Here is a 17,581-nt window from a genome sequence, read left to right as displayed (position 1 = left end):
CCCCTCTGTTTCATCTGCATAAAGTTATTGTAAAGCTAAAATGATTGGGAAATCTCTACCTTCTTAAAATATTCTCCAGCTCATAGCAATTGCTCTATATGTCCATTATAATTTTGTTGGTTTTGAAGAAATTTTTGCTCACCATTTCCCTATATTTCAAAAAACATTAATGAACAAAATAAGGGCATTAAAGAAAGGAAAAATAAACGATCAAAGATAAAATGATAGGAATTAAAAATCTGTTGGATTTTCCCTTTGATGCTGTCCCCAAATTGCCTGGCAGACGGAAACCCATTCTGGGAGACCTTGTAGGACAACCATTATGGGATTCGGAGATAATGCTGATGGGGAAGGATAGCACAAAGAGAGACAACATTTCCCCTTAATCAGAGGTCATTCTCAGGCTTGAATCTAAGCTCTGGTAGAGAGATAAAGCTACTTCTTGAACTGTTGTATTACTCCCAAACATTACTAATCCCCAATGTTTTAGTTTAGTTTGTTTTGGTTTAAATTTTAGGTCACACCTGGCAGTGCTCAGGCGTTACTCTGTGCTTAGAAATCACTTCTTGCAGGCTCAGGGAACTTTATGGGACGCAGGGATTGAACTCAGGTCAGCTGTGTGCAAGGCAAATGCCCTCCCCACTGTTTTATTTCTCGGGCTCCAAATTTCCAATGTTTATGCTTAACTTCTCCCTGGCATCTCATGTACCTAGCTGCCCATCCCAGTTCTTCCTGTCCTATATAAGCATTGTAAGAATTGAATAAAGTATCTCTGATCACCAGCCTTTGACCCATTCTTTCCCAGTCTTCCACTGGTGGGTAGCAATAGCCCAGCATACACACTAGGAGGACAGAAGTTGACCCTCACTGACTGAAAGGGTCAGCACAAAAGAATGTATATAGAATGCTTAGTGTACACATCCAGAGAAAGATGAAAAGAGCTTTAGGGAAAAAAGAGAGAAAGCAGAATTTCTTCTTTAAAAAAAAAATCAGTGAAACTCTTATCCACAGAAATCTCCCAAAGAGGAGAAATAAATTTGAAATTCCAAGAGGTTTGCAAGTTAATCTCACCATAAATTAAGTTGTCACCATGTACAAGAACAGATTTCTTGCTGACTTCTCATCATAGTCATTCCTTTAAGTACTAGAAATATGGATGTAGAGGACAAAGTTATCCTGAGGTCACTGTGAAAAAAAAAAGCCAGCATAAATAATATTTAAAGCAGAACATATCAGACTATGTGTGTATACAGTTCTGGAGTTAATTTTAGAAAAAATATTATTTTTCCTTGAAAATGCTTCCCCAAATATATTCCTTGTAGATGTAATTGTTAAACAATCCATATATATTAAAAAAAAGAAGAAAGAAAGAAAGAAAGAAAGAAAGAAAGAAAGAAAGAAAGCAAAAGAAAGAGAGTGAAAGAAAGAAAGAGAAAAAGAAAGAAGAGAGAAGAAAGAAAAGAAAGAAAAAGAAAGAAAGGAAAGAAAGAGAGAGAAAAAGAAAGAAAAGAAAGAAGAAAGAAAGAAAGGAAAGACAGAAAGACAGAAAGAAAGGCAAGAAAGAAAGAAAGAAAGAAAGAAAGAAAGAAAGAAAGAAAAAAGAAAAGAAGAAAGAAAGAAAGAAGGAAGGAAAGGAAGGAAGGAAGGAAGGAAAGGAAGGAAGGAAGGAAGGAAGGAAGGAAGGAAGGAAGGAAGGAAGGAAGAGAAGGAAGAGAGAAGAAAGAAAGAGAGAAGAAAGAAGAAAGAAAGAAAGAAAGAAGAAAGAAAGAAAGAAAGAAAGAAAGAAAGAAAGAAAGAAAGAAAGAAAGAAAGAAAGAAAGAAAGAAAGAAAGAAAGAAAGAAAGAAAGAAAGAAAGAAAGAAAGAAAGAAAGAAAGAAAGAAGAGAGAAGGAAGGAAGGAAGGAAGGGAGGAAGGGAGGAAGGGAGGGAGGGATGGAGGAAGGGAGGGAGGGAGGAAGGGAGGAAGGAAGAAAGGAAGGAAGGAAGGAAGAAGGAAGGGAGGGAGGGAGGGAGGAAGAAAGGAAGGAAGGAAGGGAGGGAGGAAGGAAGGGAGGAAGGAAGAGAGGAAGAAAGAAAGGAAGGAAGGAAGGAAGGGAGGGAGGGAGGGAGGGAGGGAGGGAGGAAGGAAGGAAGAAAGGAAGGAAGGAAGGGAGAAAGGAAGGGAGGAAGAAAGGAAGGAAGGAAGGAAGGAAGGAAGAAAGGAAGAAAGGAAGGAAGAAAGGAAGGAAGGAAGGGAGGAAGGAAGGGGGGAAGGAAGGGGGAAGGAAGGAAGGAAGGAAGGAAGGAAGGAAGAAAGGAAGGGAGGGAGGGAGGGATGGAGGAAGGGAGGGAGGGAGGAAGGAAGAAAGGAAGGAAGGAAGGAAAGAAGGAAGGGAGGGAGGGAGGGAGGAAGAAAGGAAGGAAGGAAGGAAGGGAGGAAGGAAGGGAGGAAGGAAGAGAGGAAGAAAGGAAGGAAGGAAGGAAGGAAGGGAGGGAGGGAGGAAGAAAGGAAGGAAGGAAGGGAGAAAGGAAGGGAGGAAGAAAGGAAGGAAGGAAGGAAGGAAGAAAGGAAGGAAGAAAGGAAGGAAGGAAGGAAGGGAGGAAGGAAGGGGGGAAGGAAGGAAGGAAGGGAGGAAGGAAGGAAGGGAGGGAGGAAGGAAGGGAGGAAGAAAGGAAGGAAGGAAGGAAGGGAGGGAGGAAGGGAGGGAGGGAGGGAGGAAGGAAGGAAGGAAGGAAGGAAGGAAGAAGGAAGGAAGGAAGGAAGGAAGGAGGAAGGAAGGAAGGAAGGAAGGAAGGAAGGAAGGAAGGAAAGCTAAAAGAAGTTAACATTAATTCTAGGCCCTCAAAGTCAATTGAACATGAAATACTTAAGCACTGTTGTGTTTCTACATTAGGCTCTCGTGGGGGATTCTCTATGCTGGTTTCATCTTCATAATGGCTCTTTTGACTACAATTATCATCAAACATGTTGAGTTTATAATTCTGACTGGCTTCATGATGGTCTTCATTCACTTCTTCCTCTATGGATTGTCTTTGGTGAGTTGGTAAATTAAACTTCTTTCTCCCCAACTTTTACTCTAAGAATCAAGTGTTGGTTTCCAGTTTGGGTGCTATCTGATTACTTATCCCTTTCCTTTTCTGTCTGCTCCATTTCCAGGAGAAAATATATAGATTAGTACCCTATGATTTTTAATGTTGTAATGACAATACATAGTATAATTTTCTGGATATATTTTATAGGGAAAAATAACATAACTATGTAGCAAAGCCCCTGTTTTTAATGCTAATAGGAGCTCTTAGAGAAATATAAACCAATAAAAATCTTCTCTCATTTCAGATAGCTCTGTCTTTTCTAATGAGTGTGTTGATAAAGAAATCTTTCCTCACTGGCCTCATCGTATTTCTTCTCACTGTCTTTTGCGGAAGTCTGGGGTTCATAGCATTGTACAGACATCTTCCTGTATCACTGGAGTGGATTTTAAGCTTACTTAGTCCCTTTGCCTTCATCCTTGGCATGGCACAGGTGAGAAGCAATCTCAGTACTTATTGGCACGTGTTCTAACTTCTCTGGAATTCAGCAGTCTATTGATAGTTTCATGCTCAACATGCAAGATTTGATTGAAGGTGTAACTTGATTGGATAAAGGATTAAAACCCTATGAAAGTCTGATATAAATTTGGGAATATAAATCTGAAATAACTTCGGAAGTATTTATCTCAATAGTCTAGTGGATGATAAATATATAATTCTTTAGAGACAGCATAATCTGTTTCTTCGACAGTTAGTTCAATATGAGTTTGATGTGGCAAACTAATTCTAGAATAATTCCAGTGCAAATTTTGGCTAATCCATATGGTTGAAAAGCTATAAAGTGGAAGAAAATTGAAAATTAAAAACAGGTTAATTAGTTAAGATTAATTAGATTTATTAGTTAATTTATAAGATGTCTTTTTTTTTATCTGATTCTTGTATTGAACCCAGCCTGTACTCTGTCAAAATACCTGGTATTGGGGCCTGAGCTGTGGAGCAAGAGGTAAGGCATCTGCCTTGCCCACGCTAGCCTAGGACACACCGCGGTTGGATCCCCCCAGCATCCTATATGGTCCCCCAAGCCAGTAGCGATTTCTGAGTGCATAGCCAGGAGTAACACCTGAGCATTACCGGATGTGGCCCCAAAACAAAACAAAACAAAAAATACCTGGTATTGTCAGTTATTTCTTATGAAAATAGGATTGAGTGGGCACTGAAAAAATACCCTAAGATCTAATGACAGTTGTTATTGAATGGTTATATGGCAGAATCTTACAATTTTGTCCAGATAAACTTCAATATTTAATCTTTAAATAAATCTATTACAAATCAAGTTCAAAGTTTTCCTCAACTTGAAAGTTTCTCAATGAAATATCAGTAAAATATCAGAGTGAGATAGTAATTACATGTTCTTTGCTTTCCCTGCCACTAAAACCAAGTTTATTTATAGTTTGTTACTTTACAAGATGCAAATATTCACCCAATATTTGTCCTTAGTATATTTAGCATTAAGAAAATTCTAATAAATTTAATCTCTGTATCTTCTGTGTTTGGTGAAAAACTACTTCTAACTCAAGAGTTACCCAAAATTTAGTATTATTCTAACTTTGTGCTGCTATAAATTACATACTTGTATGATTTCTAATGTATAAATGTTGGAGCCCTAATTTTATTTGTATTTTATTTATATTTTTATCATAGCTACTAATTTGTATTATAATCATGTGTCTATGTCTTCTAATAGCCTAAAGAAGTGTCAAGTAGGCAAGTTTCTTTTATGCTCGTTCCCTTTAAAAGTTATTCAATATCTAACTTCCTTTTAATCAACTGCTTTTTGAATTTCAGCTTTTGCACTTTGACTATGATTTGAATTCTAATGCATTTCCTGATCCATCGGACAGTTCATATCTAATAATAGCAACAAATTTCATGTTGGCTTTTGACATTTTCCTCTACCTGGCACTGACGATTTATTTCGAAAAAATTTTGCCAAGTGAGTAGTGATATGATTAAATTCAAGATTCATTTTTTTAAAAATATTTATTTGCTGAGACTCATCTCTTAAAAATATGATTTCTACTCTGAGAACTACCATGTACACCAGAATGAAGAAAGTGAAACAGTTGATTGCTAGGGATAAATACGATCTCCATTTATTTCTTGCTCCTTGACTGGTCATAATTAGAGCCTGAAATTTGTTTATAAAACCACTAACTATTGATAAGTTTTTACTCCAAAATGTTTTTGCTTGTTTCTTGCTGAAGGAATACTTTAAACAACTGGTACCTACACACAGCTCTGGCCTAGTGTTTATTTATGGGAAGATGAGAAATTGCTGCTATTTTTGTCCCAGCTCTTAATTTTAGAGTCTCTAAGCTTTAGTAGTACATTAAAAACATTGAGAAGCTTTCCAAAAATATTAAACTCTAATATTTTCTTATACAATTACTCAGTAGCAGGAGCAGGAAATCTATATTTTAGAATATATTTTAGGAGAAATAGTTCCGGGTTAGGCACTTGCTTGGCTAGTGATTGACTGGTTCAATTGCCACCACATGGTCTTTCTTTTTGTGTATGTGTGCTTTTGGGTCACACCTGGCAGTGGTCAAGGGTTACTCCTGGTTCTGTGCTCAGAAATCTCTCCTGGCAGGCTCAGGGTACCATATGGGATGCCAGGGATTGAACCCAGATCCATCCCAGGTTGTCTGCATGCAAGGCAAACACTCTTCCGCTGTGCTATCGCTCAGGCCCCCCACATAGTCTTTCTCACCCTATGGCAGTATTTTAGCCCTTAGTTAAGCAGAGTCAAAGTAACCCCCAACTACATCAGGGTAACCCCCCCCAAGAAAAAGACCTCAAATATATATACCTGACCCAATATTTGTCTTCTGACCATCTAGATGAATACGGACATCGATATTCACCTTTGTTTTTCCTGAAGTCCTCATTTTGGTGTCCACAACAAAAGACAGATCATGGGGTCCTTGAAGATGAAATAGATTCAGATCTTTTCTCTAGTGACTCTTTTGAACCCATGTCTCCAGAATTCCAAGGGAAGGAAGCCATCAGGTAATAAAGATGCAAGTGGAGAACAAGCCAAAGACTGAAAAGCTAATTGCTCCATCAAATTCTATCCATGCCAGATCTATCACTTGCCAGGTTAGGTTTAAAGAAAAACTCTGCTATTGCTATCTTAAACTGTTTTCATTTACATTAACTACACACACACACACACACACACACACACACACACACACACACACACACACAATCAACAAACCCTGGCTGAATTCTCAGTCTCTTATCTCCTTCCTTTTCCTCCATTTCTCTATTCATTGCCCTTGTTTGCATGTTGGTCTTTATCCCGTGTCCTCACACCATACATAGTCTTATTTGTCATATATTTCCCATTTATCTTAAGTGTATCAATTCTTAAGTATCTTTCCTCTTGTAATTATTGTCTTTCAAAAATTAAAATATGGGACATGAAAGGGACAATAAACTAGAGACAGATACAAGAGGCAATAAAAAATATGTGCCATTTGGACTCATGTATCTTCCCTCTGGGAAAACAAATGTGCATTTTGTTTGATGATCCTCAGACTTTACCTAGTTAGAAAGAAGGAAAACCCTTAAGGTATTTGACTATTCAAATTTTACCTCCCATGCTAATTTCCTGTGACCCATCTCAACCTACTGAGTTTGAGTCTTTTTTTTTTTGTTTTCATTGAACCTGTCCCAGAATTATCTTCTTTTTTTTTTTTCTTTTTTTTCCTAAATTGTAGTGCATCTTTTATACTTTTTCTTTTTTTTTTTTAACACCACCCATCACCAGTGCAACATTCCCATCACCAATGTCCCAAGTCTCCCTCCTCCCCACCCGACCCCCGCCTGTACTCTAAACAGGTTCTCAATTTCCCTTATACATTCTCATTATTAGGACAGTTCAAAATGTAGTTATTTATCCAACTAAACTCATCACTCTTTGTGATGAGCTTCCTGAGGTGAGCTGGAACTTCCAGCTCTTTTCTCTTTTGTGTCTGAAAGTTATTATTGCAAGAATGTCTTTCATTTTTCTTAAAACCCATAAATGTGTGAGACCATTCTGCGTTTTTCTCTCTCTCTCTGACTTATTTCACTCAGCATAATAGATTCCATGTACATCCATGTATAGGAAAATTTCATGACTTCATCTCTCCTGACAGCTGCATAATATTCCATTGTGTATATGTACCACAGTTTCTTTAGCCATTCGTCTGTTGAAGGGCATCTTGGTTGTTTCCAGAGTCTTGCTATGGTAAATAGTGCTGAAATGAATATAGGTGTAAGGAAGGGGTTTTTGTATTGTATTTTTGTGTTCCTAGGGTATATTCCTAGGAGTGGTATAGCTGGATCGTATGGGAGCTCGATTTCCAGTTTTTGGAGGAATCTCCATATCGCTTTCCATAAAGGTTGAACTAGAGGCAATCCACCAGCAGTGGATAAGAGTTCCTTTCTCCCCACATCCCCGCCAACACTGTTTATTCTCATTCTTTGTGATGTGTGCCATTCTCTGGGGTGTGAGGTGGTATCTCATCGTTGTTTTGATTTGCATCTCCCTGATGATTAGTGATGTGGAGCACTTTTTCATGTGTCTTTTGGCCATCTGTATTTCTTCTTTGTCAAAGTGTCTGTTCATTTCTTCCCCCATTTTTTGATGGGATTAGATGTTTTTTTCTTGTAAAGTTCTGTCAGTGCCTTGTATATTTTGGAGATTAGCCCCTTATCTGATGGGTATTGGGTGAATAGTTTCTCCCACTCAGTGGGTGGCTCTTGTATCTTGGGCACTATTTCCTTTGAGGTGCAGAAGCTTCTCAGCTTAATATATTCCCATCTGTTAATTTCTGCTTTCACTTGCTTGGAGAGTGCAGTTTCTTCCTTGAAGATGCCTTTAGCCTCAATGTCCTGGAGTGTTTTACCTACGTATTGTTCTATATATCTTATGGTTTTGGGGCTGATATCGAGGTCTTTAATCCATTTGGATTTTACCTTCGTATATGATGTTAGCTGGGGGTCTAAGTTCAATTTTTTGCAAGTGGCTACCCAGTTTTGCCAACACCACTTGTTGAAGAGGCTTTCTTTGTTCCATTTAGGATTTTTAAATAGCCTCATACTGAATAATCAGTGGGTCCAAGATGAAATCAAAGAGGAAATCAAAACCTTCCTGAAAACAAATGACAATGGAGACACAATTTATCAGAACCTATGGGACACAGCAAAAGCAGTACTGAGAGGAAAATTTATATCTTTGCAAGCACACATCAGGAAAGAAGAAGGGGCATACCTGAATAGCTTAATGACGCAGCTCATAGAATTAGAAAGTGCTCAACAAAAGGATCCAAAAATAGGGAGGCAGAAGGAAATAACAAAGCTGAGAGCAGAAATCAATGAAGTGGAAACCAGAAAAACCATCCAAAAGATCAACGAAAGCAGAAGTTGGTTCTTTGAAAAAATAAACAAGATTGATAGACCACTGGCAAAACTAACAAAGAAAGAAAGAGAGAGAAACTTGATAACTCGTATTAGGAATGAAAAAGGAGAGATCACTACTGATATGGTAGAGATTCAAAGGGTAATCAGAAACTACTTTGAGAAACTCTATGCCACTAAAAATGAAAACCTGGAAGAAATGGATAAATTTTTGGAATCTTATAATCTTCCACGATTGAATGAAGAGGATGTAGCATATCTAAACACACCCATTACTATTGAGGAAATAAGAAAGTAATCAAATGTCTGCCCAAAAACAAAAGCCCAGGCCCAGATGGATTTACTAATGAATTCTTTCAAACCTTTCAAGAGGAACTACTACCAATCCTGGCAAGACTCTTTCATGAAATTGAAAAAACAGGAAAACTTCCAAATAGCTTTTATGAAGCCAACATTACCTTGATACCTAAACCAGACAGAGATGCTACGAAAAAAGAAAATTACAGACCAATATCGCTGATGAATGCAGATGCAAAGATCTTCAACAAAATCCTGGCAAATAGGATTCAATGCCTCATTAAGAAGATCATCCATTACGATCAAGTAGGTTTCATTCCAGGAATGCAAGGCTGGTTTAACATCCGTAAATCTATCAACATAATACACAACATCAACAGCAAGAAAAATAAAAATCACATGATCATATCAATCGATGCAGAGAAAGCATTTGACAAGGTCCAACACCCATTCTTGATCAAAACTCTCAGCAAGATGGGAATGGAGGGAACCTTTCTCAATATAGTTAAGGCCATCTACCACAAGCCAGAGGCAAATATTGTCCTCAATGGAGAAAAACTGAAAGCCTTTCCTCTAAATTCTGGCACAAGACAAGGCTGTCCTCTCTCACCACTCTATTCAACATAGCACTGGAAGTACTCGCTATAGCGATTAGGCAAGAAAAGGATATCAAGGGAATCCAGATAGGAAAGGAAGAAGTCAAGCTCTCACTGTTTGCAGATGACATGATACTCTACTTAGAAAACCCCAAAGACTCTATCAAAAAGCTTCTAGAAACAATAGACTCATATAGCAAGGTGGCAGGCTACAAAATTAACACAAAAATCAATGGCCTTCCTATACACCAATAGTAATAAGGAAGAAATGGACATTAAGAAAACAACTCCATTCACTATAGTGTCACACAAACTCAAATATCTTGGAATCAACTTGACTAAAAATGTGAAGGACCTATACAAGGAAAACTATAAAACTCTGCTCCAAGAAATAAGAGAGGACACGTGGAAATGGAAGCACATAACCTGCTCATGGATTGGCAGGATTAACATCATTAAAATGGCAATACTCCCCAAAGCACTGTACAGATTTAATGCGATCCCCCTAAAGATACCCATGACATTCTTCAAAGAAGTGGACCAGGCACTTTTGAAATTTATTTGGAACAATAAACACCCTCGAATAGCTAAAGCAATCATTGGGAAAAAGAATATGGGAGGAATTACTTTCCCCAACTTTAAACTTTACAAAGCAATAGTTATCAAAACAGCATGGTATTGGAATAAAGACAGGCCCTCAGATCAGTGGAATAAGCTTGAATACTCAGAGAATGTTCCCCAGACATACAATCATCTAATTTTTGATAAAGGACCAGAATTATCTTCTATACTTCTATTTCTTGTGACTTAAATGGTTCAATTTACAGAGGAGAGGTTGGAGAAAAGCAATGGCTTTACCTGATGCATATTGCATTGCTGTTTGTTTTTATATCTAGCTTTTCATTCAACTATAAGTGCTATAAATCGATGGAAAAGTGGAATAAAGGCAGGTATAATAAAATCAAACTAAACAATTCAACAGAAATGAAGCCAGAATTGTTTGATGAATAACAACTAAGAAGTCTAAAAACATAAATTTGATTCCTCTTATAGACTAGTATACCAGATCTTTAATTACACTAATACATATTCATTCTATTATTTTATTTTATGTTAATTACCATAACCATATTACCAGCATCTTTATATAACTATTAAATATTTAACATGAATTATAACATATGCAAGATGAAATATTTTATTCACCCTCAACACAACTCCATAGCACTCCGACTTTTCAGGTTGCTTAAAATAAGGAAGCTGTATAATAAAAAGAGGATTTCAGGTAGGCAATATCATGTAACTTGTGTTCTGGCTATCATAATTGTTGCCCCTCTTCCTTACTCCTTTTGTATCTCTTAATTAATCTTGACTCAATATAAGTCACAAGAATATTTTAATTCTGGATGTCCTGTGAGACATATGCTCTACTCTGGAATTTTCCTCCATCTCAAACTAATATGTGTACTCTTGACTTTTTTCCCCTCTCTGAAGAAGTCTATGTTCTTTCTTAAGCATTTATTATACATCTTCCTGTCACTTTCTCTCTTCTCTCTCTCCCTTTCTCTATCAATGTCTCCAAATAAAACTCTCACTTCACTGAAAGAAATAGCATGGATGTCCATTTTGCCTTTTAATCTGACTTTCTTGGTTTAGTAGTTCAGAAATGACCCTTGTTCCCAAACCTTACTTAAGTCTACTCCCCTCGCTATCTTCAGTATGAGATTATTTGGTCCTAAGCAAAAGCAAAGTTTGCAAATACCTCTGATAATACTACTGTCCAGCCAGGGCTGCGAAATAACGTTCTGATTTTCTCACACAAACCTGGGTACGTGAATGTGAAACTCTGATTCTTATATTTTGAGGAAAAGAGTATCCCACAATATTTAACTAAAGCTAAAATTATAAGATGAGTAAAAATGTTCACACCTTGAAGTAATCTCCTTTTCTTTCAGAATCAGAAACGTTACAAAAGAATATAAAGGAAAACCTGATAAAATAGAAGCTTTGAAAGGTAAAGGAAATGGTTATATGTTGATGTTGATTTCCTGGATTTAATTCAACTAGTTTTCACTTGGTAAGCAATTACTGGTGCTATATCAGATTGGATCATCTGACAATTATAATAACCTGCATTACTTCTACAATGTTTGTAAATATTGAGAACATTACAAAATAAAAGTTTGTAAATATTGAGAACATTTCAGGGGTCAGAGCACAGCAGGTAGGGCATTTTTGCCTTGCATAAGTCAGACCAAGCTTGATTCCCAGCTTCTTACATGGCCCCCTAAGCTGACCAGGAGTAATTTCTGAGTGCAGAGCCAAGAGTAACCACTGAGCATCACCAGATGTGGCCCCAAAACAAAACAAAACAAAAAAAATGGAGAACACTTAAAAACTATAGACCTGAAAAATATACTGTGAACTCTGAGGTAGTACCAAGATTATACTACAAACTCAACTTTTCTTCTGCCATTCTAAATCTGTTTTAGCTAGTATATATTTTTCTTTCATACAAAGCAAGTCATTTGTCTCAAAGTATTTTTATCCACAGAAGTAATTGAGATGTATACCTATTTTAATCAACAAAAGTTAGTATCTACCTATAATATGCCAAGCAATGTCAATGAATCAAGGACATGTCTTATTTCTTACTTCTTTAAATTAAATAACTGAAATTCTTCAAAAAAGGGCAAGAAGAAATAAAGTATAAATGAGTATATTATGGGACAGAGGAGATAGCCTTGCATCAGATGAGTCCAATTCAAATCCTCAAATCAAGAAGTTAGTTGGTTTCCCTGAGAACCAGCAGGAGTGATTTCTAAGCACAGCTGGGTGTGGCACAAAATATCTAAAGGCTGTACTATAATTTTTATTTTTAGAGCAATGGGTGTAATAGTCTTATCTGTTCAATTTTTGAAGATGGCCATCAAGTAAATGAGAAAATGCTCCATTGGCTCCATAATAAAAATTTTACTTTGGTTTCGCTTTCCTTCCTACTTTCCTACCTCTTTTCTTTCTCCTATCCTTCCTTTCTATACTTTTCTCTTCCTAGATCTCAAATTTGACATATATGAAGGGCAAATCACTGCAATACTTGGCCATAATGGAGCCGGGAAATCAACACTGCTGAACATTCTTAGCGGGTTATCTGTTCCCACCAAAGGTAATATTTTTTTTTTCTTGAAACTCGGGTCAACAGTTGTATCAGCTATTAATAAAAATGTTTAATCTTGAATCTTATGATAGAGGAAATGGAGCTAACTATTATGCTATGTAGGAATGTAATATTTCTCTGTGACATTGAAAATTCATTCATAAGTATCTTAGTCATTTGGTGACCATTTGATATTCAAATTTGTATCTATTAGCTTTTGCTGGGTGGTAAGCACTTCCAACATTAACAGCTTAAAATAAAAATGTTTTCTCTTTTCCATGATTCTGTGGGTTGATTGTCTGGTTGTGTTCTATGGGTGTATGGCTGTGGATTATTTTTCTGTCTGAACTAAGGTCACTTAGCAACCTCACACACATGTATGAACTTCACTTCGGAAAGTTCTGCCTCTTTATCTTCCATCAATTCAGACTAAATTCTTTATCCCATGGTTTCCATAATCTCAGCCCCCAAAAGATGAATAATGGAAGGATAGATAGATACACCTCTCAGCCCTGTTTTGTAACACAACTGTTAACAACTGTAACACATGTAAACAAATCTAACTATTGCAAAATGTGTTACAAAGTGCAGAGGTTCCAGTGATTATGGAGATAAGCATAAATTTTAGTAGTCCATTAAGTGGCACCGCTCATGGTAAATACCTCTCTGAGACCTTTTATTTTACAACATGCCACATCACTAGAGTGAAAACCCATAATTTCTGAGTTGAATAATTTATACAGATGATGCTCTCTATGTTTTTTCCACTCTGCAACAGGAATGTTGCTATCAACATTTCACAAACTAAAACTATATAATTGTATAAAGAAGCACTTAGCTTTTTTTTGTTTGTTTTTTTGTTTGTTTGTTTTGGGTTTTGGGTCACACCCGGCAGCGCTCAGGGGTTACTCCTGACTCTATGCTCAGAAATCGTCCCTGGCAGGCACGGGGGACCATGTGAGATGCCGGGATTCAAACCACCATCCTCTGCATGCAAGGCAAACTTCTTACCTCCATACTATCTCTTCAGCCCAGCACTTAGCTTTTTAATATGTAAAAAATGTTTGTATGTTGCTGGACACCCCCCCAAATTTCAATGAATCTTATAAACTCACAACTAAAACCTAAAATTAAAATACCATACAGTACGAGGCCAGAAATAGCACAGCGGTAGGGCTTTTGCCTTGCATGCGGCCAGCCTGGGAGGGACCTGGTTGGATTCCTGGCATCCCATATGGGCCTCCAACCTGCCAGGGGCAATTTCTGTGTGCAGGGTCAGGAGTAGCCCCTGAGTGCCACCGGGTGTGGTCCAAATACCAATCAATCAATCAATCAAGTTTAAAATTTAAAAAAAATAAAATAAAATACCATGGAGTAAAAGTAGGAATGAACTGAACCTTTCAGTATGTCAGATATACAAAGTGACATTCCTAATGACGAGCTTGGAACGGTCATTCTCACTGCGTCTGAAATAGCCGATGTAAAACAAACATTGAAAACTGTTTTCAAGTTCACTCTTTGCTTTTGTTCCTCAGAGTGAAAAATCCTTTGGCTTTTTTTTTTCAGTTCCAAATCATAATACTAATATTGGTCTTTTATAAAGGTGAAATGAAGAGAGAAGGTAAGAAGTGGAAGGCAGGAGCAAGGGTTGGGGACTTTGACCACATGGGTGGCAAAGAGGTGAAGTGTGTTTGTATGGATCTAAACCAGAGAACCTTTAATGCTATAAACATGTAACCCACGCTAAATAATTAAAAAATATACCTCTTTAGAAAGCAGGCTGAGATTAGAAGGTAACTTGGGGGATATTTGGATGAGGAATGTTGACACTGGTGGTGAGATTGGTGTTGGAACATTATATAATGGAACTTTATGGATAGATTAATAAATCATGGTGCCCAAATTAAAAACAATATTGTATAGGAGGAGAGGAAGCTAACTCAAATTTACAGAAAAGTCAAGACTATCACACAGGGAGTTGATCCCTGTACCATCTAGAACCATCTAAGCACTTAAACTACTATGTAATAAAAAAAAGAATGAAAGAAGAAGGAATTATAAAGAGGAGGAGGAAGTGGAGAGAAGGAAAAAGGAGAATAAGTGAAAGAAACAAAGAGGAGGAAGAAGGAGAAGAAGAAGAAGAAGAAGAAGAAGAAGAAGAAGAAGAAGAAGAAGAAGAAGAAGAAGAAGAAGAAGAAGAAGGAGGAGGAGGAGGAGGAGGAGGAGAAGGAACAAAGAGGAGGAAGGAGGAGGAGGAGATGATGATGAAGAGAAAGGGAAAGAAGAGAAGTTTGTATCTCAATGGAATTTAGAAGATTTTGTTTTAGAAAGATCTTCATCTAAGTACTGCTCTGACCTTAATGTTTGATCTTTGTTGTAGGTTCTGTCACCATCTATAATAACAAGCTTTCTGGAGAGAATGACCTAGAAGCTGTCAGAATGCTCATTGGTGTTTGTCCACAGTCCAATGTGCAATATGACTTCCTCACAGTGAGGGAAAATCTCAGACTGTTTGCAAAAATCAAAGGAATTCCATCCCGAGATGTAGAGCAAGAGGTAACAAATATGCTAGAACTGATGTATTGTATTCATCAAATGAAATTGTTAACCTTGTTTGAACTGATTTTTATCTCTCTTTTAAATTAGTTTGATGTCTATTGTTGACTACATGTGAACAAAAATACCATTTATATATACTTAGCATTTATGCTTAATTTACAATGTGCCAAACATTATCCTTAACTTTAAATGTAAAAGCACTTTGGTTCCTCACAATAAACCTCTGATAATGATCCTGTTTTTTTCTTTTATGGGTAACATCCAGTGGTGCTCACGGGTTGCTCATGACTCTGCACTCAATAATTTCTCCTGGCAGGTTCAGGAAATCATCTGGGATGCCGGGGATTGAATCCGAATGGGCCAAGTGCTATGCAAATGGCCCACCTCTATACTATTGCTCTGTTCCCAGATACTATTTTTTTATTTCCATTTTATACATACAAAAAATTGAGGTTCAAGAAAGTCAATAATTTAATCAAGATTACCAGCTTATTGGTGTGAGTGGCAAAGTCTATCTTTTCACCATCAGAACAGTATTGTACTGTAAGCAAAAAAAAAATGAAAAATTGAACAAAGAAATAAATCTTGTTTTCTGACATAAATTTTATCATTTGGTTAGATACAACAAGTTTTGCTGGAATTGGAAATGAAAAACATTCAGAACATGCTTGTTCAAAATTTAAGTGGTGGACAGAAAAGAAAACTAACCATTGGAATTTCCATTTTAGGAGATCCTCAGGTAAGACAGACTCAATTTATAAAGGCTAATTTAAAATATTTCAGTAACCTTTTATTGAATCTTTTTTATTTGCAGAGATACATATGATAAAATATTATTAACAGTATTATAAATTATAAATTTAATAATGTCTCATGAAAAAATGAGGTCGAGAACATATGGTAGTACATTAAGTATATATATAAAATCCAAAGCATAATACCCTTGCAAGTACTTATTTATTTATTTCAAATAAATATATGTATAAAATCCAAATCATAATACCCTCTCAAATGCTTAAATATACATATCAAATCCAAACCATAATACCCTTTCATGTATGAATAATTAAATATTTCTGGATTTTAATTGAAAATTAAATTTTAATGGAAAACACAAATATATATATATATATATTTTTTTTTTTTTTTTACTTTGGAGGTCTTTCTTCTGGATGAACCAACTGCTGGGTTGGATCCCTTTTCAAGGCATCAAGTTTGGGACTTCTTAAAGGAGCGGAAAACAGACCATGTGGTGGTCTTAAGTACCCAGTTTATGGATGAAGCTGATATCCTGGCAGGTAATTTCAGTCTTTCTGGAATGTGATCTCTGGATTTTTGCATCATTTCATTCTACAGAGAAAGGGTCTGCCAGGAAGCCCACTTGTGGTAGAATAAATGAGACTCTGTCTGCTAAGAGCTTAACCCTTTACCTCAAATTTAAATAAATTGATTAGAAATAGTAAAATGATTTTGATGGTTGGTCCATTAAAACAGAGAATGTGATGGTTCTCTCTCTTAGAAAGTACAGCCACAAACTTGAGGCCGGAGCTGTGGTGCAGTGGTAGGACGTTTGCCTTGCACGTGGCTGACCTAGGATGGACTCAAGTCCCCAGCATCCCATATGGTCCCCCAAGCCAGGAGTGATTTCTGAGCACATAACCAGAAGTAACCCCGAGCATCATTAGGTGTGGAAAGAAAGAAAGAAAGAAAGAAAGAAAAAGAAAAGAAAGAAAGAAGAAAGAAAGAAAGAAAGAAAGAAAGAAAGAAAGAAAGAAGAAAGAAAGAAAGAAGAAAGAAAGAAAAGAAAGAAAGAAAAGAAAGAAAGAAAGAAAGAAAGAAAGAAAGAAAAGAAAGAAAGAAAGAAAGAAAAGAAAGAAAGAAGAAAGAAAGAAAGAAAGAAAGAAAGAAAGAAAGAAAAGAAAGAAAGAAAGAAAGAAAGAAAAGAAAGAAAGAAAGAAAGAAAAGAAAGAAAGAGAAAGAAAGAAAGAAAGAAAGAAAGAAAGAAAGAAAGAAAGAGAAAGAAAGAGGGAGGGAGGGAGGGAGGAGGGAGGGAGGGAGGGAGGGAGGAGGAAGGAAGGAGGAGGAAGGAAGGAAGGAAGGAAGGAAGGATGGAAGGAAGGAAGGAAGGAAGGAAGGAAGAAGAAGAAAGAAAGAAAGAAAGAAAAGAAGAAAAGAAAGAAAGAAAGAAAGAAAGAAGAAAGAAGAAAGAAGAAAGAAAGAAGAAAGAAGAAAGAAAGAAAGAAAGAGAAAGAAAGAAAGAAAGAAAGAAAGAAAGAAAAGAAAGAAAGAAAGAAAGAAAGAAAGAAGAAAGAAAAAGAAAGAAGAAAGAAAGAGAAAGAAAGAAGAAGAAAGAAAAGAAAGAAAAGAGGAGCCACAAACTTTCATTGGCTTGTTGAATAAACAACCAGTTGCTTCTACAGTAGATTGATATGATTTAAACATGTCTGGAGAGAGAGCTCAGGAGGTAAAGCATCTCCCTTGTATGTCCCTTGGT

General features: G+C 36.7%; 1 protein-coding gene across 1 annotated transcript in view; it reads left to right on the top strand.

The window, feature by feature from the left end:
* Positions 1 to 5,999: 5,999 nt before the first annotated feature.
* The window catches only part of LOC126008416 (ABC-type organic anion transporter ABCA8-like), a 45,272-nt gene continuing 33,690 nt past the window's right edge, over positions 6,000 to 17,581 (top strand). The window contains 5 exon segments of the mRNA XM_049772804.1: positions 6,000 to 6,078; positions 12,427 to 12,537; positions 14,909 to 15,084; positions 15,707 to 15,826; positions 16,247 to 16,385. Of these exon segments, the coding sequence (XP_049628761.1) occupies positions 6,000 to 6,078; positions 12,427 to 12,537; positions 14,909 to 15,084; positions 15,707 to 15,826; positions 16,247 to 16,385 (625 nt within the window).

This window comes from Suncus etruscus, chromosome 1, assembly GCF_024139225.1.
Source record: "Suncus etruscus isolate mSunEtr1 chromosome 1, mSunEtr1.pri.cur, whole genome shotgun sequence".
Taxonomy (NCBI): Eukaryota; Metazoa; Chordata; class Mammalia; order Eulipotyphla; family Soricidae; genus Suncus; species Suncus etruscus.
This window is presented reverse-complemented; position numbering and strand designations above follow the sequence as displayed.